The sequence below is a fragment of the Bubalus bubalis genome, chromosome 13 (genome assembly GCF_019923935.1).
Source record: "Bubalus bubalis isolate 160015118507 breed Murrah chromosome 13, NDDB_SH_1, whole genome shotgun sequence".
Lineage (NCBI taxonomy): Eukaryota > Metazoa > Chordata > Mammalia > Artiodactyla > Bovidae > Bubalus > Bubalus bubalis.
This window is the reverse complement of record NC_059169.1, coordinates 56,108,532-56,135,464: the sequence shown is the minus strand read 5'-3', so window position 1 is coordinate 56,135,464 and position 26,933 is coordinate 56,108,532. Positions and strand designations below refer to the sequence as shown.

At 44.8% G+C, this 26,933-nt stretch overlaps 1 protein-coding gene across 4 annotated transcripts in view; it reads right to left on the bottom strand.

The window, feature by feature from the left end:
- Positions 1–26,933, bottom strand: part of ATP8A2 (ATPase phospholipid transporting 8A2) — a 481,981-nt gene that overhangs the window by 191,765 nt on the left and 263,283 nt on the right. For all 4 annotated transcript variants that reach the window (XM_025262844.3, XM_025262845.3, XM_025262846.3 and 1 more), the window contains exons 26-27: positions 16,995–17,178; positions 12,954–13,064 (exon numbers count right to left, since the gene is read on the bottom strand). In XM_025262844.3, the coding sequence (XP_025118629.3) occupies positions 12,954–13,064; positions 16,995–17,178 (295 nt within the window). The remainder of the gene's footprint in view (positions 1–12,953; positions 13,065–16,994; positions 17,179–26,933) is intronic.

Here is a 26,933-nt window from a genome sequence, read left to right as displayed (position 1 = left end):
TTAGAAACCACTGATCAGCATTTTTTGATATGGGCTAATACCACCAGGGGGATTACACATTGTGGCAGATGCCACAGAAACAGGATAGAAAAGAGAAGCAGCAGATCATCACTCATCACTCCTCTCTGCACAGACTTGGGCCTGAAGCAGGGTAACCAGGGTGCTGGCTGTCATAGGAAGTAGCCAATAAGAGGAGGGATGAGGGAGGAAGACAAGAGGAGGGATGCAGGAAGACACATCCAGTGAGGGTTCCTGTGGCAGGAGTCCCAGGGAATTTCCATCACAGACAGATTCCTATCAGACCACACAAAGAGAAACAGGAAGGAAAAGCAAGCTCTGAGTGTATTTGTATATACGTGGCTCTTGTGCATCTGTGGCAGTGCTTATTCTGGGAGGAACTTCGAGAAAGACGTGACCAGGAGACCTGTGTTAAAACAAGGGCCATCTGCTTGGTGTGATTCAGGTGGGAGGAAAAACCCACAGCTGTTGTATAACTTTCCTATGGTGAGTCTTCCATCAGTCTTTTCAGATACATTTGAGGATAAAGTAACAAGACACTGAGAGTACTTAGTACGAGCTTTTAATGTTTCCAGAAAGAATCACTAAGTCAAATGCACTAACTTAAATGTTTTACATCAGCTAAGGATACTATTATAAGAATGGACCCCCGTGGCCCTTACTATGACCCATCAAATAGCACAGGAATACTTTATAGCACTGCCTTTTGGTTTCTCTGGCAAGTCTCCTCCCCCACCAAAAAAGTCAGGCTATACCAAATGCACCCGACTTTTAAAGATTTAAAATATGCTCAGCAGCAAGAAGAGCAATAAGAACCCAGGAAAACTTACTTTTTATTTTCATACACACATACTGGTGACCAGTATCTCACTGTCACCTGCTCTTATGGTAGAGAGCCCAAAGCAGGTGAATTTCAAAGCACCTTTTTGCAGGTGTAACTGGCAGAACTTCTGGATGCTTTAAAAATATAAGTGGAAAGTGCCCAAGATCAACACAGCACCTTACCCACCTGAAAGTGCTGACATTACCTTTTTGACAGCACAATTCCCACCCGGTTTGTACATGAGGAAAGAGGAAGGCGTGTTTTCAGGCAATCAGCAGACACGCAGAGATAGGATTATTTTGACTTCTAAAGCAGACAGGCATCCTGATCCTTTACAGCCTGGAGAGTGACCTTCAGTCCACATGAGATGGCCTGGCTTTGAAAGAAACTGGCAAATCTCACTCTAGGAGAGAAGCCCTCTCACGTGGATTCCGTCCAGGAAAGTCCAGCAGAGTGGACTGGGGAGAGGATGCAGTTTTAATGTTGCATTTAAATGCTCCTGATGTAACTCGGGCAGAGTGTGTGAGCACCGAGGGGTCTAGGCTATGTGATGAAATTTGCAGGGGCCACTCTGGGTCAGGGCAGAAGATGAGACCACAAATAATGTGAGAAGAACTCTTTCTCAGTTATGGACAGGGGCCCACGATACTGGAAAACGCTGTATCAGCACCTCAATTACTAGCAATGCACAGATGGGAAGCAAGCAAACTTCCAGTTAATCTAGAAGATTTGTCCTGGTTGTTTTGCTCGACAGCGATTATCCACAGTTGCAGGGTTTAGGATTATATAATCAGAGCCACACTTATGGCAGAGCATCTACAGAGGCAGCGAGGAAAGCCATGCCTCCTCCCCAGAAGGCTTTCTGTTGTGGGGGAGCGGGACTAGAAAACTAGATTCCTGTTCTGGTGAGAAGCAGGGACAAGAAGCGTCTCAAGCCTGTGGACACAGTGTAGCTGTAAGGGTATCAGATATGAAATAACTTATAGTGATGCTAAAGGCTGATGTGATGTGAGGGCTGCTATGTGGCTGGCTAAAGGCTTTCCATGGTGATTTAACTTAATCCTCGCCAACTTTCTGAAACATGTGCTTTCTTATCATCATTTTACAGAGAAGGACACTGAGGCTGGGAGTGGTCTGGGGCTTAGTCTGCACAGCATAAGCTGGTGGCAAAGCCCCCAGGTGGAGCCTCTGGCCATGGGCAATGCTGCCATGGTGATGGTGCCCTGGGCTAATGGTCACCAGCCAGACAGTGGATGGAAGTGTGGCTCTAGCAGACAAGTCTGTGGGCCGCTGGTCTTTCTCTTCCTGGAGGGGTTAAGCAGACAACATTCACCAGGCTGACTCACCCGTCCACTACCACCATCTTGATTTATTATGAAATCAAGATGTCATCCCAGTGTCATCCCAGTCAAACTTGACTCCAGCCCTTCCTTAAACTATGATATTATCTGGAGTTCACTGACTTCCTGGCCCCTGGTTCTCAACCCACTGGGATTGGGTTTCCAGAACTCCCCAACCATGGGAAACTCTATTCCTATAAAGGAATACTGTGCTGTGTTTAGTCGCTCAGTTGTGTCCAACTCTTTGTGACCCCATGGACTGTAGGCCACCAGGCTCCTCTGTCCATGGGATTCTCCAGGCAAGAATACTGGAGTGGGTTGCCATGCCCTCCTCCAAGGGATCTTCCCAACCCAGGGATCGAACCCAGGTTTCCGGCATTGCAGGCAGATTCTTTACTAGCTGAGCTACCAGTGAAGTCCATAAAGGAATACTACTCAGCAATAAAAAAGAATACACCACTGACACTCTCAACAATGTGGATGAATCCCAAAAGCATTATGCTGCAAGGAGGAGCCAGCATGACCACACACTATGCAGTTACATGCGTATGACATTCTAAGAAAGGCAAAACTATAGCATCAGAAACCAGACCAGTCATTTCCAGGGACTGGGTGTGGGGGTAGGAGCTGATACAAAGGGAGCTGGGGGAGGTTTGGGTAATGATGACACTGTTCTATATCCGAGAGTGGCAATGCATTTGTTAAGATTCACAGAACTGTATGCTAAAAAGTATTAATTTTGTGCATGTAAATTACATCTTATAAAATAGGAGAATGGCATACCTTACTAATAAATACTTTCAAAGGAATAAGGGAAACTAATTAGGTGAAGCTAATGAGGAGGTAACAGCTTCTAATTAATAGCCCATGTTACGAAAAAGCAATTTTCAAATTGACAAGTGTCCCACAACAGATTATCAGAACAACATGCAGCTTAGTTAAGGAGCAATGATAAACTTAATCCAATGATCCCCAGATAAAAGAGGCCAATATTTAATCAATATTCTTTTAATGGCATGCTTTGGAGGTACTGGCCGCATCTGATTGCACTAATCTACTTTGTCTCTCCTCGTTTGAAAGATCAGGCAAGAAGATATATACATTACTCTTGAGCTTTCTTGAAACAGTCTATTGGGTCTGCCAGGACCTTGGAAATAAGAAGGAAAGGGCACCTGTTGGAAAACCAATACAGGGGCTCAAATGAGCTGTCAGAATGCAGCAGAGATTAACTACCACTTAAGGGTATAGGCCTTTACTGGAGGGAAGATGAGTTTCTAATGTGGTGCTTATTAATAGGAATGATTTCAACTAAAAGTCAAAGCCAGAAAACTCTCAAGTACAAGAAACAGAAAGATGAATTGCATTACCATAAGTAATTACATTTTACTTGCCTATAAAAGATATTTTAAAACTATGAGCCATGCTACCATATGACACAGCAATCTCACTTCTGGGCATATATCCAAAAAAGTTGAAAACTCTAATTCAAAAAGATACATGCACCCCAATGTTCATAGCAGCACCATTCGCAATAGTCAAGCCACGGATGCAAGTTAAACATTTATGGATAAAGAAGATCTGATATATATAAACACGCACACACACACACCAAGAATGAAATATTAGCCATAAAAAAGAATGTAATAATACAGTTTGCAGCAACATGGATGGACCTAGGGATTATCATACTAGGTGAAGTCAGGAGAAAGACAAATATCATACGCTATCACTTCTACATGGAATCTTAAAAAAATAATACAAACTTATTTACAAAACAGAAATACACTCACAGATGCAAAACAAATTTACGGTTATGAAAGTGGAAAGAGGATGGATAAATTAGGAGTTTGGGATTAACAAACACATACTACTACATATAAAGTAAACAACAAGGACCTACTATATAGCACAGGGAACTATGTTCAATATCTTGTAACCTATAATGGAAAAGACTTTTCTGCCATTGGAGTCACACATCATCAATCAATACCCTCTGTCTGTTACTGTTACCGGCCCCTCACTGCTGCCGACTTTGTCGTCTACAGAAGGCGCCTTCTGTTGTCACTTTGTATCTTCTGGGTCTATAATCAAATTCTCCATTTTTTAGAAAATTTTTTTTAAAAATTAGTTTTTGGCTGTTCTGTGTGGGAGGTGGGATCTTCATCCCCAGCTAAGGACTGAATCCATGTCCCCTGCAGTAAAAGCACGAAGTCTTAACCACTAGACCACTAGGGTAGTCCTGAATCCTCCATTCTTGATCTTGGACCTTCCAGCATACCTGCTCAGCCCAGTGCCCCCCAGTGTACAGAGATGAACAGGGACAGGTAGGAATCACAATGGATTTGTGCCAAGACATTATCTCAAAATTAACTGTAAAAATGAAAGGAAACCACTTTCACCACTACTATTCAACATAGTTTTGGAAGTTTTGGCCATAGCAATCAGAGCAGAAAAAGAAATAAAAGGAATCCAAATTGGAAAAGAAGAAGTAAAACTCTCACTGTTTACAGATGACACGATCCTCTATGTAGAAAACCCTAAAGACTCCACCAGAAAATTACTAGAGCTAATCAATGAATATAGTAAAGTTGCAGGATATAAAAATCAACACACAGAAATCCCTTGCATTCCTATACACTAATAATGAGAAAATAGAAAAAGAAATTAAGGAAACTATTTCATTCACCATTGCAACGAAAAGAATAAAATACTTAGGAATATATCTACCTAAAGAAACTAAAGACCTATATATAGAAAACTATAAAACAATGGTGAAAGAAATCAAAGAGGACACTAATAGATGGAGAAATATACCATGTTCATGGGTTGGAAGAATCAATATAGTGAAAATGAGTATACTACCCAAAGCAATCTATCGATTCAATGCAATCCCTATCAATCTACCAATGGTATTTTTCACAGAGCTAGAACAAATAATTTCACAGTTTGTATGGAAATACAAAAAACCTCGTATAGCCAAGCAATCTTGAGAAAGAAGAATGGAACTAGAGGAATCAACCTGCCTGACTTCAGGCTCTACTACAAAGCCACAGTCATCAAGACAGTGTGGTACTGGCACAAAGACAGAAATATAAATCAATGGAACAAAATAGAAAGCCCAGAGATAAACCCACACACCTATGGATACCTTATCTTTGACAAAAGAGGCAAGAATATACAATGGAGAAAAGACAATCTCTTTAACAAGTGGTGCTGGGGAAACTGGTCAACCACTTGTGAAAGAATGAAACTAGAACACTTTCTAACACCATACACAAAAATAAACTCAAAATGGATTAAAGATCTAAACATAAGACCAGAAATTATAAAACTCCTAGAGGAGAACATAGGCAAAACACTCTGTGACATACATCACAGCAGGATCCTCTATGACCACCTCCCAGAATATTGGAAATAAAAGCAAAAATAAACAAATGGGACCTAATTAAAATCAAAAGCTTCTGCACAACAAAAGAAACTATAAGCAAGGTGAAAGACAGCCTTCAGAATGGGAGAAAATAATAGCAAATGAAGCAACTGACAAAGGATTAATCTCAAAAATATACAAGCAACTCCTGCAGCTCAATTCCAGAAAAATAAATGACCCAATCAAAAAATGGGCCAAAGAACTAAATAGACATTTCTCCAAAGAAGACATACAGATGGCTAACAAACACATGAAAAGATGCTCAACATCACTCATCAGAGAAACGCAAATCAAAACCACAATGAGGTGCCATTTCACGCCAGTCAGAATGGCTGCGATCCAAAAGTCTACAAGCAATAAATGCTGGAGAGGGTGTGGAGAAAAGGGAACCCTCTTACACTGTTGGTGGGAATACAGACTAGTACAGCCACTATGGAGAACAGTGTGGAGATTCCTTAAAAAACTGGAAATAGAACTGCCTTATGATCCAGCAATCCCACTGCTGGGCATACATACTGAGGAAACCAGAATTGAAAGAGACACGTGTACCCAAATGTTCATCACAACACTGTTTATAATAGCCAGGACATGGAAGCAACCTAGATGTCCATCAGCAGATGAATGGATAAGAAAGCTGTGGTACGTATACACAATGAAGTATTACTCAGCCATTAAAAAGAATATATTTGAATCAGTTCTAATGAGGTGTATGAAACTGGAGCCTATTATACAGAGTGAAGTAAGCCAGAAAGAAAAACACCATACAGTATACTAACACATATATATGGAATTTAGAAAGATGGTAACGATAACCGTGTATGCGAGACAGCAAAAGAGACACAGATGTATAGAACAGTCTTTTGGACTCTGTGGGAGAGGGTGAGGGTGGGATGATTTGTGAGAATGGCACTGAAACATGTATAATATCATATATGAAACGAATTGCCAGTCCAGGTTCGATGCATGATACAGGATGCTCAGGGCTGGTGCACTGGGATGACGCAGAGGAATGGTACACCCATGGCAGATTCATGTTGATGTATGGCAAAACTGATACAATATTGTAAAGTAATTAGCCTCCAATTAAAATGAATAAATTTATATTTAAAAAAAAATGAAAGGAAACCTGGTTTCAACAGTTTTAGGAAATCCAGTCTCTACTGGCAGAAGAAAGGAGAGGAGAAAATGCATTTCAGAAGAGAAAATCAAACAGAGGAAAATGGCAAGAAAAAACAGTAGATGAAAAACCTAACTGGTAAAGTCAACTTCCTGAGAGTGAAAAGTCTATTTGAGAGTTTCAGCTGAAATAGAAGTTAGTTTGAGTAGGAAAGTGTGTGTGCTCATGTGCTCAGTCATGTCCAATTCTTTGTAACCCCATGGACTCTACCTGCCAGACTTCTCTGTCCATGGCAAGAATACTGGAGTGGTTTGTCATTTCCTTCTCCAGGGGATCTTCCCAACCCAGGGATCGAAACCACGTCTCGTCTCCTGCATTGGCAGGTGGATTGTTTACTACTGAGTCACCTGGGAAGCCCGTAAAGTGTGTAAAGAATGCAATCAAAATTATACTTCACTCTCAAAAGACGAGATTAAACACACTGTAAAATGAATTAACTGTCTAATACTTGGAGGGGATATTTCTCCATGTGAAAATTCCACCAGGAAAGATTTAAGGTTAGACCAGAAAGGCATTTCCTAAAAGGCAAGACACACAGGACAAAGTGCAAACCTTCTCTTCTAAAAACAAAAACAAAACAAACAAAAAAGAAAACCATAAAGCCTGACCGTTTCCTAGAGGCTGGCCTCTACTGAAACCCGTTCAGCTGAGTGTGTGTTTACTGGGTGCTGGTCACTCATTGTGCCTGGACGTCCCCACCGATCTGGTGGATAGAGAAGCACCCAGTACTGCCCTGTGTGGAGCTGTATCTGGAAGCAGGAGGCCTTCTGGAAGGGAAGCGAGTTGGAACCTGTGAGCTTTAATGCAGACCAGACGTGATGAGCTGGACACTTTGCTGGGTTTGGGTGTTTTGTTTTGTTTTTTCTTTTTTGGACCAAGTACCAGGTGGTGGGGAAATGTGGTCACCTGGAATAATGCATACCATAGAGCTCTCGAAGTCTTTTTTTGTTTTTGGACTTGCGCCTCTTTTTTTTTTTTTTTTTTAAATTCCAGGGAGGCTTAAACATTTTATGGAGTTAGAGACTCAATTTTTATAACAGCCATGGCTGAATACTTTTTTCTTCCAGAACGCTGAATCTTTATAACGATCCTCTTAGGTAAAGCAGCTGCGAAAACATCATTAAAAAAGCATATATTGTCACCTGTAAAAAGCAGTAAGAGTCTATTTTTATAAAGTTCAAAGTGCTCGGGTATCTGGTGGGGGGATCCCTCCGGATTGCTAACACTCCTCTGGCTTGGTGACTGCTCCTCTCCCTTTCTCCTCCCCTCGCCTTCTGCTAACACACTCCCAGCTCTAAGGACCAGCAGCAACCAACTAGGCTTTGAGAGGCTGGCCCTGAGCCCACGTCTAACTAGTTCTGCAGCCACCTTCCCACTGAAACATAAAGTCCCAATTACCCTATTGTTTACTTGTATTATTTCTCTACAGAGCTGGAATAAACAGGGCATGAGGTGGGAACAGCGGGTGTGGGCTCCCCCTGGTACATGGGTCTAACCATCCCCTCCAGCCCCTCCTCATCCTTCAGGTGTTGACTTGTTTCATCCTAGAACCTGGAGGCTGCCACCCTTCCTGGATGTGAAGCACGCCTTCTGACAGATCTCATTGCAACTTCTTCCTGGAAGTTGTCTGAATGGTGGGTGCTCTTCTTTGTGTCCCCTCGCTTGACTCCAAGAGCCAGGGCTCTGTCTTGTTCATCTGGATCACGTGTGTGCATGCTAAGTCGATTCAGTCGTGTCCAACTCTTTGCGACCCTATGAACTGTAGACTGCCAGGCTCCTCTGTCCATGGGATTCTCCAGGCAAGAATACTGGAGTGGGTTGCCGTGCCCTCCTCCAGGGGATCTTCCCAACCCAGCGATCAAACCTGTGTATCTTACATCTACTTGCGTTTGCAGGAGGGTTCTTTACCACAACCCCAAAATGCAATAGTTTAAATCTCTATTTCTCATTCGGTGATAATATTTCCAGACCACCAGGCTAATATGCATCCCATTTCCTGGCCTGTATCCCATACCAATTTAATGACCCCAAGAAAACATTAAAATTTCTTATATATGGTGCCAAAAATAAGTAGGCACTCACTCTACGTGGTATAAAAATTCCCATTTTTTTTCCACCTCAATATCTATGTGTCATGGTTATTCTCTGTATTAGGAACCACCAACTGTTCACCATCATGATGGCCAGGATTCATGCCCCAGGTTAAAACCACAGAAGTACGTTAAAGGTCTCTGCTTACCATCTGCCTGCCACATTGACAGACACATTTTCTGAAGCTCCTTTAACTGTGGAACATGCCTATTCCAGAATGAAAAACGAATCACAGCCTCCAAGAGCAACAAAGCTCCTATCTTGTTTTTAGGCCCCTCCTCTGGCCACTCCGGTGGCCACCCATGCCCTCCTTGTTTCTGCTAATTCAAGGCACACTCCCCTCCAACTGGCTAATAGGGGTCCCACCTGCTTGGCCAGCTTGTGAAGCCACCCTTCTCCCAAGTCAGCCCCATGACAAGGTTTCTCCTTCTGAGAAGTATGGTCCATCTGGTCACAGCCATTAAACTCAGCATCTGCTTAGTTTTAGTACAAAACTACGTGTAAGGTTTGTCTTTCAAGCCTTCAATAAGCTGATGTGCATTTTTTTGGTTTCCCCTCAATGTGACTAAAGCAGCCAAATGTTTGTGACATTCTTTAACATTTTAGCAAAAAATTGTGGCAAAATTCACATAAAGCTCACCGTCTTAACCATTTCCAAGTGTGTAGTTCAGTGACATTAGTATATACATTCACACATGTGTGCTCAGTCGTGCATGTCCAACTCTTTGCAACCCCATGGACTGTAGCCCTCCAGGCTCCTCTGTCCATGGGATTCTCCAGGCAAGAACACTGGAGTGGGTTGCCATTTCCTCCTCCAGGGGATCTTCCCAACCCAGGGATCAAACCCACGTCTCGTCTCCTGCACTGGCAGGCAGGTTCTTTACCATCATGCCACCATATACATTCACACTGCTTTATGGACAGTGGACCATTATCATCGTCCATCCACAGGACTCTCTGTAACATTTTTGTTTGTCATCATCTGTGAGAGGCAGACAGAAAACTGCCAGCTAGTTTCTAATGATAAAAACCCCATTTTAATTCATGGAACTGTACACCAAGAAATGGTATATCTTACGGTGTATTAATTATACTTTAAAACAGTGATGTCTGCCCATTCAGGCATCTCTAATGCAGGCAGGATGGGCTTTCTGAAACATACACCTGAGCAGTCCCACTGCCTGGCACAGAATTTGGAGCATGGGTGCTCCAAATTGTTGGCAACGAATGAGTGAATGAATTCAACAAGTCTCTTCAAATTTGTCAAGGGTTCCTGTGTCTAACACCTTTATTGGTAATTTAAGTCATGTAATGAACCTTCTCGGTAGCTTCCCTGGTGGCTCAGTGGTAAAGAATCCACCTGCAATGCAGGAGACATGGGTTTGATCCTTGGGTTGGGAAGATCCCCTGGAGGAGGAAATGGCAACCCACTCCAATATTCTTGCGTGGAGAGTCCAATGGACAGAGGAGCCTGGAGGGTTACAGTCCATGGGGTCACAAAGAATGATTCTCCTACTAATGGCTAATATGTGTGTATACATGCATGATACCTTTGTACTGAGACCTTTTTTAGTTGGCAAATTATTTCAAGTTTGTATTTTTAAGTGACAGTTACATGTATCACAGGGCATCTGAGATGAGAACGTCCTGGCTATTGCAAAGAGTTTCTTCTTGAGTTACAACAAAACCATTTAAGAAAAACACACAATATATTTAATTTATTCTCCCATAAGTAATTAACTACAAGGTTACCTTTAGAATGCAAAACTTTTGATTGCAAATGAACAAATCAAATTATAACCATCTTTGATCTTTCAGCTCAAAATACACTAAAACAGCATGCACGTAGTACTTTCCTATGTTTGAATTATGCTTGAAGTGCACACATTGATGCCATGAGGGTTATGCAGCAATGGCAGACGCAGTCTGAGTCAGTGCTCTGTCTGGGCTCAGGAAGGATTTCGTTTCCTATTTTAAAATGAAGATCCCCCAGCCATACCAAGGAGAAAATTGGGCATAGAGTGGTGGAGACATTGTATTTTATATAGAATGTTTTAAAAGCCCGATTATGCAAGACTGTTTAACCCCTGCTGCTCAGCCACAATAGCCAATATTAATGTAAGGAACTTGCCTGGCACGTTCAGAGTTGAAAGTCTGCCAAACAGAATTTTTCAGACAGACTGAAATTGTACTCGTCTCAGAGTCAGCTCACTTGAAGCTTTTTTTTTTTTTTTAAAGGAAAAAGCCAAGATAGTAGGTGTCAATGACTAAGAAGGGCCCCCAAGGAAGCTCTGGAAAGCTCCAGGGTTGGGGCTTCATGGGGACGGTTCTGATAAGAAGTCTAGACTATCTGTAATGTGCTGATCATGAGGAAAACCAGATTATTGAACAAGCTTCTGAAGCCAGCAGCTTCAAGAGACGAGCGTGCACATGAGACACAGTGACACGTGGGAACTTGCCGACACCAGGGCCTCAGTGCTCCTCGCCCCAGACCACAGCACCAATTATCTGTGACCCCGAGTGACACTCGGGAGTGACTCCTGTTACGGATACAGAAAAGGCTGTGGGGAGGGGCCTGGCAAACATCTTTAAGCACAGAAAGGGAACTGTAAGAATGCGGACAGAAAGAAGACAGAAACCACAGCATCTATGATGGGTAACATCTGAAAGCTCTTACTCAGAGAGGGCGGAGTTGAACACGGCAGCACCAGACGAGCAGACGAGGCAAGTGGGCTGCCCTTTGTGGGGGTAAGAAAAACATCCCTTCTTCTAGGTTTTCCTATGTTTCAGCCTCTTTGGCCGGGCAGCCTTGTGCAGCGAACAACCTGTGCAACTTGGGGAAATTACTTGGTAGGAGTTTGGCTACAGAAAGTGAAAATGAAGTCCCTCAGTCGTGTCCGACTCTTAGTGACCCCATGGACTGCAGCCTACCAGGCTCCTCCATCCATGGGATTTTCCAGGCGAGAGTACTGGAGTGGGTTGCCATTGCCTTCTCCAAACTGGCTACAGAGGGAGGGATGCAAACTTCTAGGTGTGAGCTGACTCTTCAACAGGAAGGAGTAGATGATTTGGTAAAGAAACGGTTAATCGCAGTTCCACTAGCAAACCCCGTGTCCCATGATCTGAGCTGAGCCTTTTCAGGGACCATATCAGAAACGGTGGATCTATGCCTCGGTTATTATTTCTGCCAAGAGTGGAGAAACCAGACACAAAATAACCAGCACCACACACAATGACCACTGCTTCCCTATTTCCCCAGAGTGACTGCCTGTTGCCTCTTTCCTAAACACGTCTGAAAATCTCTTAGTCGTGACGGCCACACCTTTACAGTAGAGCTGCTCCAAAGGCGGAGGAACGAGGTGGCTGGTGCTCCCATCGGAGCAGAACTTGAAGTGTCTTTTCCACTCATCCCTGGGCCAGCACCTCCGCCCCGCTGGTTCCTCCAACCAGCATGTGTATTTCACTTACAACCGAAGCCGCATCTTGAAAAACACGCTGGCGACTCAATGCGTTCATTGAGACATTTTTAATTATGTTCCTGGCTTCCTCCCCACTCAATCCCACATCCTCCCGGCTAAAGCGGCAGCATCCACATGTCCCAGAAGCAAGAACCAAAAGCTCAGGAAGCCTGCAGAGCCCGTGAGACATCCAGCAAGAAACCCTTCCATTCAGTGAAGAAAAACCAGACTGGGTTGCCTAGGAACGTCTCAGCAGCCACCACGCCAGGTGCCAATGTCTGCTGCCAGGCTCCGGCCACTGGGGGGGGTGGGGGAGGGTGTGAGTGACAGCAGGAGGGACATGCAGAGGAGAGGGCCTTGCCCTGTCCCTCTGTCCATCAGGGAGAGAGAGAAGGGCATGTGCTGTGGAGAAGGCAGCCGTGGACGTCTGACTTTTGGTCCAGCAAAACTAGATCTGGAAGGTGTCCCCAGCTTCAAAGAGGCTGAGTGGATGTCGCAGGTCTCCACACGTCAGGGGAGCATCTTTTAAGTTTTCCATGAACAAAACCCTTCCTTGAAGTCACCTAATGTCCCTCTGATAAGGACCCTCCTCCTGAAGGAAGGGGCCAGCCCTGCTCACCTCAATGATGTAGAGCACCACGTTCTTGTAGAAACAGTACAAGATGCACTTGGTCACCCGGTTGTAGCTCCAGGCGCCGTGAACCAGCAGGAGCTTCTCCAAGTAGGAAAACTGAAAAAGGAAAGAAAGAGGGTCTGGAATGTCCTATGGAGGAGAAGATGGGCAAGGGAGTAGAGGAACCCAGATTCTGCTGGTGTCCAAGAACACCACTCGCTTTAGAGGCAGAGCTTTCGGGCCAGGTGAGAAGGACTAAGATCTCCTCTTTAAGCTACAGAGTTATGATTTTCCCCAGTTACACAGCTAGACTTCAAATTGCTGTCTTGTGAAATTCTATTTACCCTAATGCTTTTAGGATATTAATTATTAAAAGGAAGTGACCAACCAGAATTGGAAGAAAAGAGCAGTGCAATCAGATGCTTCTATTCAATCACCAATTTTGTAACAACAACAGGAGCAAGGGACAGGGACCGTCATGTACCTGTATCCTTTTAAGAAGAGGGATACGCATATAGACACTACCTATTCCTATTTTCACTGTCAGCCTGCAGGTGAAAGACAATGACACTCCACACACAGAGAGACACAGGCTCTGCCCTCCACTTCTAGACCCATCTCCTTCCCCTTTTTCTGGCCTCCAACAAGTAAGAGCCCCTCGTGCTGAAATGTGATGTATTTATCCGTCCAAATAAAACATCAACACGCAGCTGACACCAAGTTGAGAGTGATGTAATGGCTTAGCTCTCGCAGTCTGAAATACTCAACAATATTCCAATAAAATACTCAAATCCTCCTCAGGGCAGGGGGTCTTTGGACACCATTCCAATCCTATCTCCTCAGCCTCCCCTTAGCCTCTGGGTCCTATTTCACAAAAGCCTCCAAAAGTGTGAACAAGGAGCCGGAGGGAGGGAGATGGGCTTTTTTGGGGGTCGTAGTCTAGGCGTGTTCTGGCGGTATGCATTGTTAGGGGTGATCCTGCTTCACTTCACGGTTCCTATGTATTCAGTTAGCCTCTCCTGGCACTGAGTCCTCCTTGGTTGCCTTGAACTAAAACCTTATCTCCTGTTCTGAGTTGCAGGGCAGCCCACAAACTCAAATCTGTCACTCTCCCACGAGAGAGGACCATGCACAGATACTAGGAGTTCTGCCATCGTCAACTTCCTATTAACTTTAAGTTACTTTTGAAATTACATTTAACCATCTACAGAAAAGAAAGACTGGCCAAAGATATAGTACTTTTTAAACACTTTTTTGAGAGGAGGCCACATAATAGCTGGTGTTAATACTACGGACAGGAGCTCAAGCCAAGTGAACCACATCTGGGGGAGTTTCTGCAGATGGCTTGTCTACATGTGGCTCCAAAAGCTGAATGAGACTCTGGAGTAGCGGGAGTGGGTACACGTGGAGAAATAAAGCTTCCCATACAGGGTCATCAAGTATTCCAAGGGGAATGGCTAAACAAATAAAGAGGAAGCTTGTATTTGACCCGGACCCCCTGGCGTTCAACCTTCCATGAGTACAGAGAACATCTGTTGGAACCATCCAGAAGGCCCTGGCTTAGTGCTACAGTGATTTCTTTTCAGAAAACAAAACAAAACAAAAATCCTAAATCAAAATGCTGTTTTCATGAGGTTGCTCAAAAAACATTAAGGAGGCAGGGGGCAGAAATGACTCTCTCCAAGGAGAACAGGCAGCAGAGGGCTGGAGACACAACAAGACACCGGCTGGCCCCGTGCAGTGAGGCCCCGACGGGCTGGCCGGCAGCCTGGGGCTACCCCGTGGACACAGCACAGGCCATCTGGGGAGAAACAGAACCAGGGCTTTGCCGACTTCATCATTTTCCCGAGGACAAGTCTTTGAGCTGACAAGTCTTTGAGCTAACCTTTTTTTCCTTCTGGATATAACTTTCCAGGGCACGTTCTCAAGAATCCAATCAAAGGGATTGGATTCTTTGATTCCAATCGTGCTCATCCACACACGTGCTCATCCACATTAAAATAAACAGATCAAGTGCTAAGGCATGAACTTTGACCAAAGACGTTTATCACTTTATTAACTTCAACCAAAGGAACTCAGTCAGTTGTGGCATGTCCTACCTAGTAATTATGGCAGAGGAAACATCCTGGTGAGGAGGCTATGAGGTAAGCAGAATGCAGACCCGAAATAATGGGATCTCTGTCTATACCTGAACAGGATGGTGGATGGGGGGACATGCAGGGATGCTTGTTGGCTAGAGACCCCTGGTGTTCCTCCATGTTCAGTCTTTGGGGCTGTCCATCAGCTCCTCCAGCACAGGTGATGTAGGCTGGATGGACAAGAAAAGCCCCAAACAGAATCACAAAGCCCTGCTCTCCTCTGCATCTGCCCTTTCATTTTGATTTGCTTGTCATTTTGATTTGCCTTTAATTTGAAGAGACCAACTGCTCCAGATCCCACATCCTATTAGTCCAGTTTCAATAAAGCAGGTCATGGAATCTTCCTTCCCTTGACATTTGCAAGAAAAAGATGGACAAATATTTGCCTGGAGCTCCTAGGAAACCTCTGAAGACCCCTGCCAGCCATATGATGCTATAACTCAAGTATTTAATAATGCTGGGGTGCATAACATCTCCAGGTGCTGACAGCCTGCAGGAAGCGCGAGTCCCACAGGCCTTGGGGCAGTCGACTTGGGAAAGGAACCAGGCAGGTGCGCGGGGCTATTTCCCCAAGGTCATGTGCAGGTCCACTGTTCTCTGACCCTGGGGGCTGGGACCCGAGGTAGGTCACTGCTTGTAAAGGAAGCCCAGTTTTCCCACCTATAAAGTCGGAATTCCTCCTCCTACCTATGTGAGTCACCATCTTGAGGATTCATTTGAAATTGACAAAAGGAACAAGGTTGATTTCGTGCACTTTTTGGACTTATAAGGATCCTGCTGTTCTCTGTGTTTGCAAAACCACTAGCTGGCGGGTGGGGGGGGTGGTGGGGATTTGAGATGGCATCTAAGCAGAACACCCGCTCCGGGAAGTGGGGCCTTGAAAATGCAGAAGGCTAGTCTGCATCCCTGGGCTTGCAACAAGTTCTTCCACACTTAACATGCAGCCCCAGATTTCAGCATCAAGGAGGAAAAGGCCATGATTACTCGTGCTCATGTGATAAGGTTAATGCATTCTCCCAAAGACTGAACACAGAGGAACACGAGGGGACTCGAGCCAACAAGCAGGCATTTAATCCCAGCACACTGTGATTGGAGACGGGAGGAAACGGTCTGTGTTCTCTGAGACACCTAGATTTCCCGGATGGTCAGGCAGCAAAAATGGTCTGGATGCAAATCCCAGCGGGGCAGGAGCTTGGCCATTTCCCTTCACTTTGGGGCTGTCACTGAGAACTGGACATTCTGTTCGGTCTCCGACTGCTAGGACAGGAGCTACTAAGTATGTCAGGAGCCTCTGCTGAATCGAACTGCCAAAAGCTTTGTTCTGCTGACCACGGCGGGGGGGTGGGGGGAACTGCTGCCCAAGCCTGGGGTTCACGCTCCTGACAGTTCACCTGACAGCAGTGGCCTGTGCCCCCCATGGCACAGCCAAGAGGGCAGTGTCTGTCAATCACTGATTCCCCCGACCTTACGTGCCATGTGAGAGAGAGGGTTACAGCATCTTCTGGAAGAGGGGAGATGCCAGGAGGGGGATACAGAGAACAGGTACTACAAGCACAGCTATCCTTGGGCACAGAGGATGCTGGAAGAGAACACGCAGCAGTTGCAGGGTTTAGGGGAAGAGATATTATCATAAAATCAGAGATCCACCTGTTGGAAATGACCTCTCACCTGGATGACAGAAAGCCTGGCCCTTCCCACAGCCGAAAAAGAAACCCAAACCACAGGACAGGGCCTCGTAACTATACAAGATGAAGCCAAGAGAGAAACCCAGCTACACCGGTGGGTTCTCCTCCACGCCACCTCCAAAGGGGCAGCTGAAGGATTGGACTGAAGGTCAAGCACCAGCTGGCCTTCATGCCCAGCGGACTCTATCAACTACATGTGATGGCTGGTCGGCCACGCGGCTCACCTGAGCAATGGCGTAATCCGAGTTGTTGGTGGCCTGCATGCCCTCGTTCCCACTGATGCCTACACCCACGTGGGCCGTCTGGATCATGCCCACATCGTTGGCACCATCCCCGATGGCCAGGGTGATGGCTTTCACCCGCTTCTTCACCACATCCACTATCTCCGACTTCTGCAGAGGAGACACCCTGGAGGAGGAGAGAGATGAGTTAGGACTCTACAGGTCCTTCCAGAGGAAACAGCTGTAATCTACATTTCGCTGCATTAAAAGGGCAGTTACTGGATAATTTCCAAATCCAATACAGACGGTTTTAGGCTCATGTGCAAAGAAGCTTTCAGAAAACAGTAGCTTGCGGCTTTCAAGTATGTGCCAGCTTCACAAATGAAATACACAACTCAAGCTAACTCAAAACACAGCCCCTCAGTAATCACACTGCCGGGCGGGAGCCGTATGTGCAAACTCCTCTGGGGCATGCCTGCCCTCCCGGATGATAAAGGCAGCCGAGATGCTCACAGAGGTCTTGGGATAGGTCTTCCCAATAAATCAGAAAACTAGCACAGATTCGTTTTGCTTTGCCGTCCATCATATGTAACAGGGCGGGCAAGGGAATTTTCTACAAAACCTGCTTTCAGAAAAGGGAATGAAAAATTGGCAGGGCTTGAGAAGTGCAGAAAAGAGGACTAGTGTGAGAGGAAAGAAGAAAGAGGTCTCCATCTCCACCCTGGAGATGGAGGCAGCGTTTGAAGGGCAGCCAAGGCAGAAGGGCTGAAGACGGGCAATCCCAGGACAGAAGGTCCACTGACACTGAACTTGTAGAAGCCCAGCCCCAAAGGAGATGGTGTGCAACTGGTACCTGAGAGGGGCTATTTCCACGGAGAGTCAAAGACTGTGGGCTCTTTTCCATAGCCCACCTGGGGGAAAGAGCAGTATAAATCTATGGGGTCCAAAACACAGCACCATCAGTTATGATGAAGTGTTTGTTCAGAGTATAAAACCAGATAATAAAGCATGGTGGCTCAGATGGTAAAAAATCTGCCTGGAATGCAGGAGACCCGAGTTTGATCCCTGGGTTGGGAAGATCCCCTGGAGAAGGGAATGGCTACCCACTCCAGTATTCTTTCCTAAAGAATTCCATGGACAGAGGAGCCTGGTGGGCTACAGTTCGTGAGGTTGCAAAGAGTGGACACAACTGAGCGACTAACACTTTCACTTTTACTTTTCAAAATGACTAGTATATGGCGCGTGTGTGCTAAGTTGTTCCAGTCATGCTTGACTCTGTATTGCACACTTGAAACTAACACAACATTGTAAATTACACTCCAGTATAAAATAAAAGTTTAAAAAATTTCAAAACCACATCTGATTGGTAATATAAAAGGGGAGGTTTTCTACAAAATGCCGAAGGACTGAAGTTACTATTCCTCCTCTGACCTCATAAAAGAGCAGGAAGGATGAGACCACAGAGGGGCCACCAGCACTTGAAGTGCTAGTCCCTAAACTGCATTTACTTCTATGAACCCTAATTAATATATACTCAGTGTGACTGAGCACATCCTTTCTGCGGGGTGTGTTTGTTTGTCTCTTTCACCTTTCCTTACTCATCCTGCCTGGCCCTCACCCCAGCCTCACTGCTAATCCAACAATTCATGCAGTGGACTTTCAATCCATGGGGACTAACCACCATAATCACGGCTCTAAGATTAGTTACATCTCTAACCATACTATGAATAACAGGGGAAAAAATACTCTTCGACCTACACAAAAATACGTTAACTTCTGTATAAGTAACAGACCTAGAAACATGGTGAATGAAAGCATTCAAAAAATGACCAGATGCCTCTTTAAGATCTAAACTTGACACCCTCAGAAGTAGATAAAAAGCACCCCTCCCCCACCGCCTGTGATCCAGGAATGGACGCTGTTTACAAGCTTCCTGACTAAACAGGCCAAGGGTCTTGATTCTGTTTCCTACCAACATTCCTGGAAACATTATAGACTTACTACAGGCTTTTTGGGACAGCTCTTAGTGACGTATAGCTGCCACCGCTCTTAGGCCTCTCGTAGGGCTCTCCTGGGGCTAGCACGTAAGCCTGGCCTCTTCCCACTCCCCCGCCCCCCCTCCACCCCGGGCCTCTCTCCATCACTGTGCTTTGACTATGATAAGCCAACCGTGAGGCCCTGAGTATCATCTTAAACAAGCACTTAGAGGGTGGAGCAGACACTGGCTCACCAAGTCTCTACAAACAGTCTCGGGATGTGGGGTGATGCAAGTCCTCCAAACAAGGTCTGTTTAAGCACTTACCGGGTATTTGCTCTCTGCACAAGGATTTCAGTCTGAAATCACACTCTATTGAAACCTCCAACTCTTCAGTGCCTTTGCACTAGGAACGATCAACGCAGAGGCTAGTAGAATAAGCACTAAACTTGCTGACTGAATAAAACGCGGAATCTCATTACTGGTGACAAACAACCGCGTGAATTAACGATGAACCCTGATGCGTCCAGCCGACGCTATGACGCACAGGCCAACATGCCACTGGATTTGCTAAGAAATGAAGCCAAGAACCCAGGTGTGCCAGCACCGTTACTTATTTTGGTATGGTTGAAATGCACACGTTTTGATAACATTTCCTGTATTTTGCCAGTTTCAGCCATAAGGCGGTCTCCCTCTGCCGACAGCGGAGGTTGCGTGTGTGCTTTGGGCACAATATGACAAATCTGGCTCTGCGGGGATTGGGGGGAAAGCAGGCAGGAGCCCTGTCATTGTGCTTTATATCCTGCTGGGACAATTCTACAGTCACTTTAGGAACTTAATACATATATGTGGGCAGATATTAAATTCAAACTGCAGAAAGTGTAACATTTCTGCAGCATTCTACAGGTACAAAGATGATTTTCAACATGGTCTAAGTATTCATTTTCCATAAATAGTAAGTAAAAATGATTCCACACTCCAGAAAAGACACTTCAGGTAGAACTCAACTTTCAAAAGCTGAACTTGAGCTCATCTTCAAACTCTACCAAAAAGGAGGAAAAGAGGGAGGAAGGGGACGGAGGGGGCAAAAGTGGGAAGGGAGGAGGACAGAAGCAAAAAAAGAACTTGAGAGGCTTTTAAAAAATACTATGTATATAAACTGACTGCTATAACAATACATCAACCTTTTCTACTGATAATATCCTTGTTTAAAAGGTTCATTTACCTCATTTTATATTTAATATTTAATAATCATATAAAATCTGGAGGGGTCCCTGGCTATCTTAGAGCTGTACACACACACACACACACACACACACACAAACACACAGCACAAAATACAGTCCTGATTCTCCTACACTTAGTGTTGGACCTTGAAAACCAAACTCGCCCAGGGAACTTTCACTGGGATGCATTACCCAAGGTTTAAGGATGAAAAATTTCAAGACCAGATTTTCTGGTCCTCTGAGGTCAGCTTTATATGACCTCTACATCTTGATTACAAACACTGAAAGTTTCCTCAATAAACAGGAATTTTAAAAGGAAGGATGCTATCACGTAATGTGGAGATGAGGCCATCTATTAATATTTATCACTGACCTCAGTGACTATCTGCCCGCTAACGGCCCATCTTGCTCCCCAGCCTCCGGGGGGAAAGACCAGGCATCCCACAGCGCGAGTCAGAGGGAACCTGATCTTCTTTATTAAGAGAACAAAACCTTTATAACCTGATCCTCCACCAGGGCTGTAAATGCTGCCTGGCAACTCAGGCTTTCAGAAGTGCTCTTGGTAAAGGGAGGACACCCTGGCTAAAGATCAGCTTACTCTGCAACTGAGAAAGGGCTCCCTTTGAAATCAGGATACCCAGCTTGTGGGTTCAGGATTTATCATCTGCACTTGTGTCCATGACAATTTTATCACAGAGCAACTCAAGAGGGGCTCAGACAGGAGGCTGGCTTCTGAAAACCCAACATGGACAACAAATGGTGTCAAATCGATTAAGATCTGGGCAACCGCATTTTATAAAAACTTTACTAGGTTGTATGTTGTGAATGACACTGAGTTTCATATTCACTGAAGTTGACTGGTTAGCGTCTGTTTCTTCCTATACTAGGCGCAGTCGAGGAAGGCTGGGATTTAAATAAAAGATATAGGATCCTCCTGTTCCCAGGCTGCAAGAGGGATTAGAATAACACATTTAAATACCTTAATGTTTTTAGCACAAAAAGCATAAATTCGATACTCTGCTTCCTTGAAATGCTTTATTAAGGCCCCCAAGACCCTCTCAGGAGTGTCTGCTTCCTTGAAGCTAACATACATTAACTACTCCCCACTGTAAATTTCACTACTATTTCAAAACAGCATGCCTGGCCTCAGCTCCAGGGCAGGTGGGTATAGGAAATACAGTCGGGAGGAAAGCTGAGAAGGGCTTGAGTTTTGATGTCTCAGAGCAAGCTGACGGCTCCATCAGGACCAGGCATCATGAGACGCTGCAGGCTGAAAATGAATGACGACCGAGGTGCTTAAGAGAATGACCTTAATCACACCTGCCCATCACCTGTGCCTGGAACAAAGGCCCCCACCTGGTTAATGATCAACAAGCAGGTCAAGCTGTAACTGCTCATATTCTGCGAAAAGAAGGCAGCCATTTCACCACTGACCTTCACCCCAGTCCTAATCCAAACAGCCAAGAGTGCTGAGAGGCCCAGGGATGGTGGTAGCCAGGCCAGATTCCCATGCCTAGGGGGTTAGTGCACAAGTCAATGCCTTTCTCTCCTGTCCTTTTTTTAAAAATTTGAGAGTGGGATTTTTTGGGTGGGAATAGAAGTGAACTAAACAAAGGTCTTTCTTTTAAATAACACAGACCCTTCTCAAAGCTAAAGTTTATATTTAATAAACTGGAGAAGGAAATGGCAACCCACTCCAGTCTTCTTGCCTGGAAAATCCCATGGACAGAGGAGCCTAGTGGGTTACAGTCCATGGGGTTGCAAAGTGTCAGACATGACTGAGCATGCATTCAATGCAATGCATATTTAATAAAAACCACTAATTCTTGGTCTCAATAACAGGAAATAATATGCTTCCCTTTTCATGACCATACAAGTAAGCGTGTGTAAAGCAGGAGGTACATTAATCCAAACCCATAGGATGTACAACACTAAGAGAGAATCCTACTGTCAGCTATGGCTGCTGGGCAATAGATGTTGATAGTGGGGGAAGCCATGCATGTGTGGGGCAGGGGGACAGGGGGATATCCGGACCTTTCCTTCATTTCCTGTGAGCCTAAAACTTCTAAAAAAAAAGGCTACTGGAAAAAAAAATAGCATTCTACCACTCCCCAAACAGAGCACAAAAATGATTCCTGATGGCTCTGGACACCTGCTAAAGTCCTGGACAGAGGACTTTATGGCCTGCCATCAAGAGAGATATGGCCAGCCATCAAGCACATGGGGCAGGAGGTCCTGGCTGGTGGGCACACCTGGTATAGTGAACACCCATGGGGGTTTGTGTAAAGAGAGGACGTGGACCTCCAGAGGAAATGAACTATGACCGCAGTCAGCCAAGTCTACTGCAAAGCTGTGTCTGTAACTCGTTCTTCGAGCTGATCGAGGCTATCATCATAGTGCTTCTTCAGATAAAGCCTCATCTGAAATACAGTCAGCTATGCACTTCTGTCTCCACAACCGGGCTCTGAGCTATCCAGTGATTGGGACCTGCTTTACAGCACCAAACACAACAGGTAATAAATGAACATTTGCTGAATCACCCATTTTTTAAATGATTCTTTGGGACTTCAAACACAGTTCCCCATTTCCTCCTTCTTAATTATAATGAACAGTTTTCATTTCATGTTCAAGGACACACTTAGCATGCTAAGTGAATAATGTTCATCTTGCAGTTTGATTAAAGAAAGTGCAAGATTAAGAGGATTCGTTTGCCTGTGCAGAGAAGCCCACATCACAACTTTTGATTCCACCTGGTACTTTCAGAGGAAATGAATTCACCAACAACCACATGTATCGGGTTACCACCTTTTGCAACCTCTTGTGCCACTGCCAAAGAATCAAGCCTGCCGTTTACAGGCTGGTAGTGGGTCGGTGCCGCCAGCACCTGCCAGGCCCACCTTGTCTGGCAGGACCACACTGCCTCAGGGCAGAGCACCTTGATGCTGAGCTTGTAACGAGGACCAAGAGAGAACTCACCAGACACCTGACTGCAGGGCCAGGGCTGGTACCAGACTGGGGTCAGGGAGAGAGAGAACGAAGTTCCAGCTGAGACTCTTGAGATGTGTGTGGCGGGGAGCTGCTCCCCTAGAGGGGCTCCCAGTTCTCGGCCCACAAGAGCCTTGATGCAACCTTATGATTCCACCCACCTCGGAGCCAAACACGGGACCAAAGTGGGCCCCAACCGAGAGGATGTGTCGGGGGCACGAGACTAGATCAGTGTCACAGCAAACACCCAAACTCTTCAGTTCATTTACACATACACACACATCCCCAGAGTGTCGAATTAAACTGAATAGGTACTTACATCCCTTACATACAAATGAGTTCTATTCCAAGAGCGTATTTGTTCAGTCCAATTTGTTCTAAGTTCAGCAGATAGCCTAGGTACCCAAGTGACACAATTGGCTATATAGTACTGTACTGTAATAGGTTTATAATACTTTTCACACAAACATTGCATGAAAAACAAAGAAAACAGTGGGGGGGAGCCAAGATGGCGGAGGAGTAGGACGGGGAGAACACTTTCTCCCCCACAAAGTCATCAAAAGAACATTTAAACGCCGAGTAAATTCCACAAAACAACTTCTGAAGGCCGGCAGAGGACATCAGGCACTCAGAAAAGCAACCCAAGTCTTCGAAAGGAGGTAGGAAAAAATATAAAAGACAAAAAAGAGACAAAAGAGGGAGGGACGGAGTTCCGTCTGGGGAAGGGAGTCCCGTCCCGGGAAAGGAGTCTTAAAAAGAGAGAAGTTTCCAAACACCAGGAAACCTTCTCACTGCCGAATCTGTGCCGAGCTTTGGAAGCACAGAGGGCAACATAACAGGGAGGAAAAATAAACAATTAAAACCCGCAGATTGCGAGCCCTACCGTAACTCCCCACAGCGGAAAGGCAGCGCAGACGCCTGCATCCGCCATTAGCAAGCGGGGGCTGGGCAGGGAGGCGTGGCGCGGGCTGCATCATAAGGGGGTAAGGACCTGGCCTGAATACCCTGAACACTATCTGAGTGAAATAATTTGGGCTAGTAAACCAGGCTGTGGGATATCTACCACGCAAAAAGCCAGCCCTAACCTAAGACACCGCCAGGCCCGCGCATGGAACAAAGGACTTAACAGAGATAGCCGGCTGCAGACCTTCCCCCTCCGGTGACAGGCAGCCAGAGCCAGAAGGGGGCAATCGCAGCCCCAGAGAGACATTATCTATAAAACTGTAAGCAGGCTTCTTTGCTAACTAAAACTTCTTGGGGGTCTGGACGGTCAACATCTGCCTGAGAAGGTGCGCCGGTTTTACACCCAGATAACCGAGTGGCGGGGAGGCGATAAGTCACAGCATTGGCGCTCGCCAAACACCTCATCACCTGAGCTGCTCGGACCTGGGAGGGGCACAAAACGCAGGCCCAACCGAGTCTGCACCTCTGAGGACTACCCGAGTGCCTGAACCTGAGCGGCTTGGACCTGGGAGGTACAGGCAGCCCAGGGCCGGCCACAGATAGTTCCCGGCGGAGCAACCTAGAGCCTGAGAAGTGTGGGCAGGGAGGCTACACGCGCTGTGAGCGGGGGCAGACCCAGTGTGGCTGAGGCACTGCGAGCACACGCCAGTGTTATTTGCAGCATCCCTCCCTCCCTCCCAACAGTGCTACTGAACAAGTGAGCCTAAACAAAAAAAAAAAAGTATCCTCCACCATCCCCTTTGTGTCAGGGCGGAAACCAGACACTGAAGAGACCAGCAAAGAGAAGAAGCTATAACAGAGGGAACCACCTTGGAAGCTACAGGCAATAGATTAAAACCCTGTGCTTACTACCGACTACATAGGAAGGGGCCTATAGATCTTGAGAAATATAAGTCGGACCAAGGAACTAGCCAAAAATGAACTGAACCCACAATACTCACAACAAAACCAGAGAAAGTCCTGGATATATTTTTACTATTTTTACGATCATTCTTTCTTTCTTTCTTTTTTTATAATTAAAAAAAAATTAAGTCCTCTATTATTCCTTTAATTTTCACTTTTATAACCTATTACTCTGCAAAAAAAAAAAAAGAAAAAAGGCCCTATTTTTTTTTACAGCAAACTTCATATATATATATTTTTTATAACTTTTTGATCTTGTTTTTTTTTTCTTCTTCCTCTCTTTAACATTGTATTTTTGAAATTCCAAACTCTACTCTAGATTTTTAATTTTAGCTTTTTTATATTTGTTATCAATTTTGTACCTATAGTTTTTTTTTTATAATTTCTGTGACTTTTTTTTTTCTGTTTCTCTTCTTCTTTTATATAACATTGTATATCTGAAATTCCAAACTCTACTCTAGAATTTTAACTTTTGCTTTTTGGTATTAGTCATCAATTTTGTACCTATATTCTCTTTATAATTTTCGCGACCTTGTTTGTTTTTGTTTGTTCGTTTTTTCTCTCTTTCTTTTCCTTCTTCTTTTTTTTAACATCGTATTTTTGAAATTCCAAAATCTACTCTAGATTTTTAATTTTTGCTTTTATGTATTTGTTACCAATTTTGTACCTTTAAGAACCCAATCTTCAGGACCCATTTTTCACTAGGGAGCGAGATTACTGGCTTGACTGCTCTCTCTCCCTTTGGACTCTCCTTTTTCTCCACCAGGTCACCGGTGTCTCCTCCCTAACCCCTCTCTACTCTACCCAACTCTGTGAATTTCTGTGTGTTCCAGACGGGGAGAACACTTAGGGAACTGATTACTGGCTGGATCTGTCTCCCTCCTTTTCATTCCCCCCTTTTATCCTCCTGGCCACCTCTGTCTCCTTCCTCCTCCTTCTCTCCTCTGTATAACTCCGTGAACACTTCATTGCACTCCAGAGAGAAGAAATCAAGCTCCACCCACCAGAACACCAACACAAGCTTCCCTAACCAGGAAACCTTGACAAACCACCTGTACAAACCCACACACAGCAAGGAAACGCCACAATAAAGAGAACTCCACAAACTGCCAGAATACAGATAGGACACCCGAAAATCAGCAATTTAAACAAGATGAAGAGACAGAGGAATACCCAGCAGATAAAGGAACAGGATATATGCCCACCAAACCAAACAAAAGAGGAAGAGATAGGGAATCTACCTGATAAAGAATTCCAAATAATGATAGTAAATTGATCCAAAATCTTGAAATCAAAATGGAATCACAGATAAATAGCCTGGAGACAAGGACTGAGAAGATGCAAGAAAGGTTTAACAAGGACCTAGAAGAAATAAAAAAGAGTCAAAATATAATGAATAATGCAATAAATGAAATTAAAAACACTCTGGAGGCAACAAATAGTAGAATAACAGAGGCAGAAGATAGGATTAGTGAATTAGAAGATAGAATGGTAGAAATTAATGAATCAGAGAGGATAAAAGAAAAACGAATTAAAAGAAATGAGGACAATCTCAGAGACCTCCAGGACAATATTAAACGCTACAACATTTGAATCATAGGGGTCCCAGAAGAAGAAGACAAAAAGAAAGACCATGAGAAAATACTTGAGGAGATAATAGTTGAAAACTTCCCTAAAATGGGGAAGGAAATAATCACCCAAGTCCAAGAAACCCAGAGAGTCCCAAACAGGATAAACCCAAGGTGAAACACCCCAAGACACATATTAATCAAATTAACAAAGATCAAACACAAAGAACAAATATTAAAAGCAGCAAGGGAAAAACAACAAATAACACACAAGGAAATTCCCATAAGGATAACAGCTGATCTTTCAATAGAAACTCTTCAA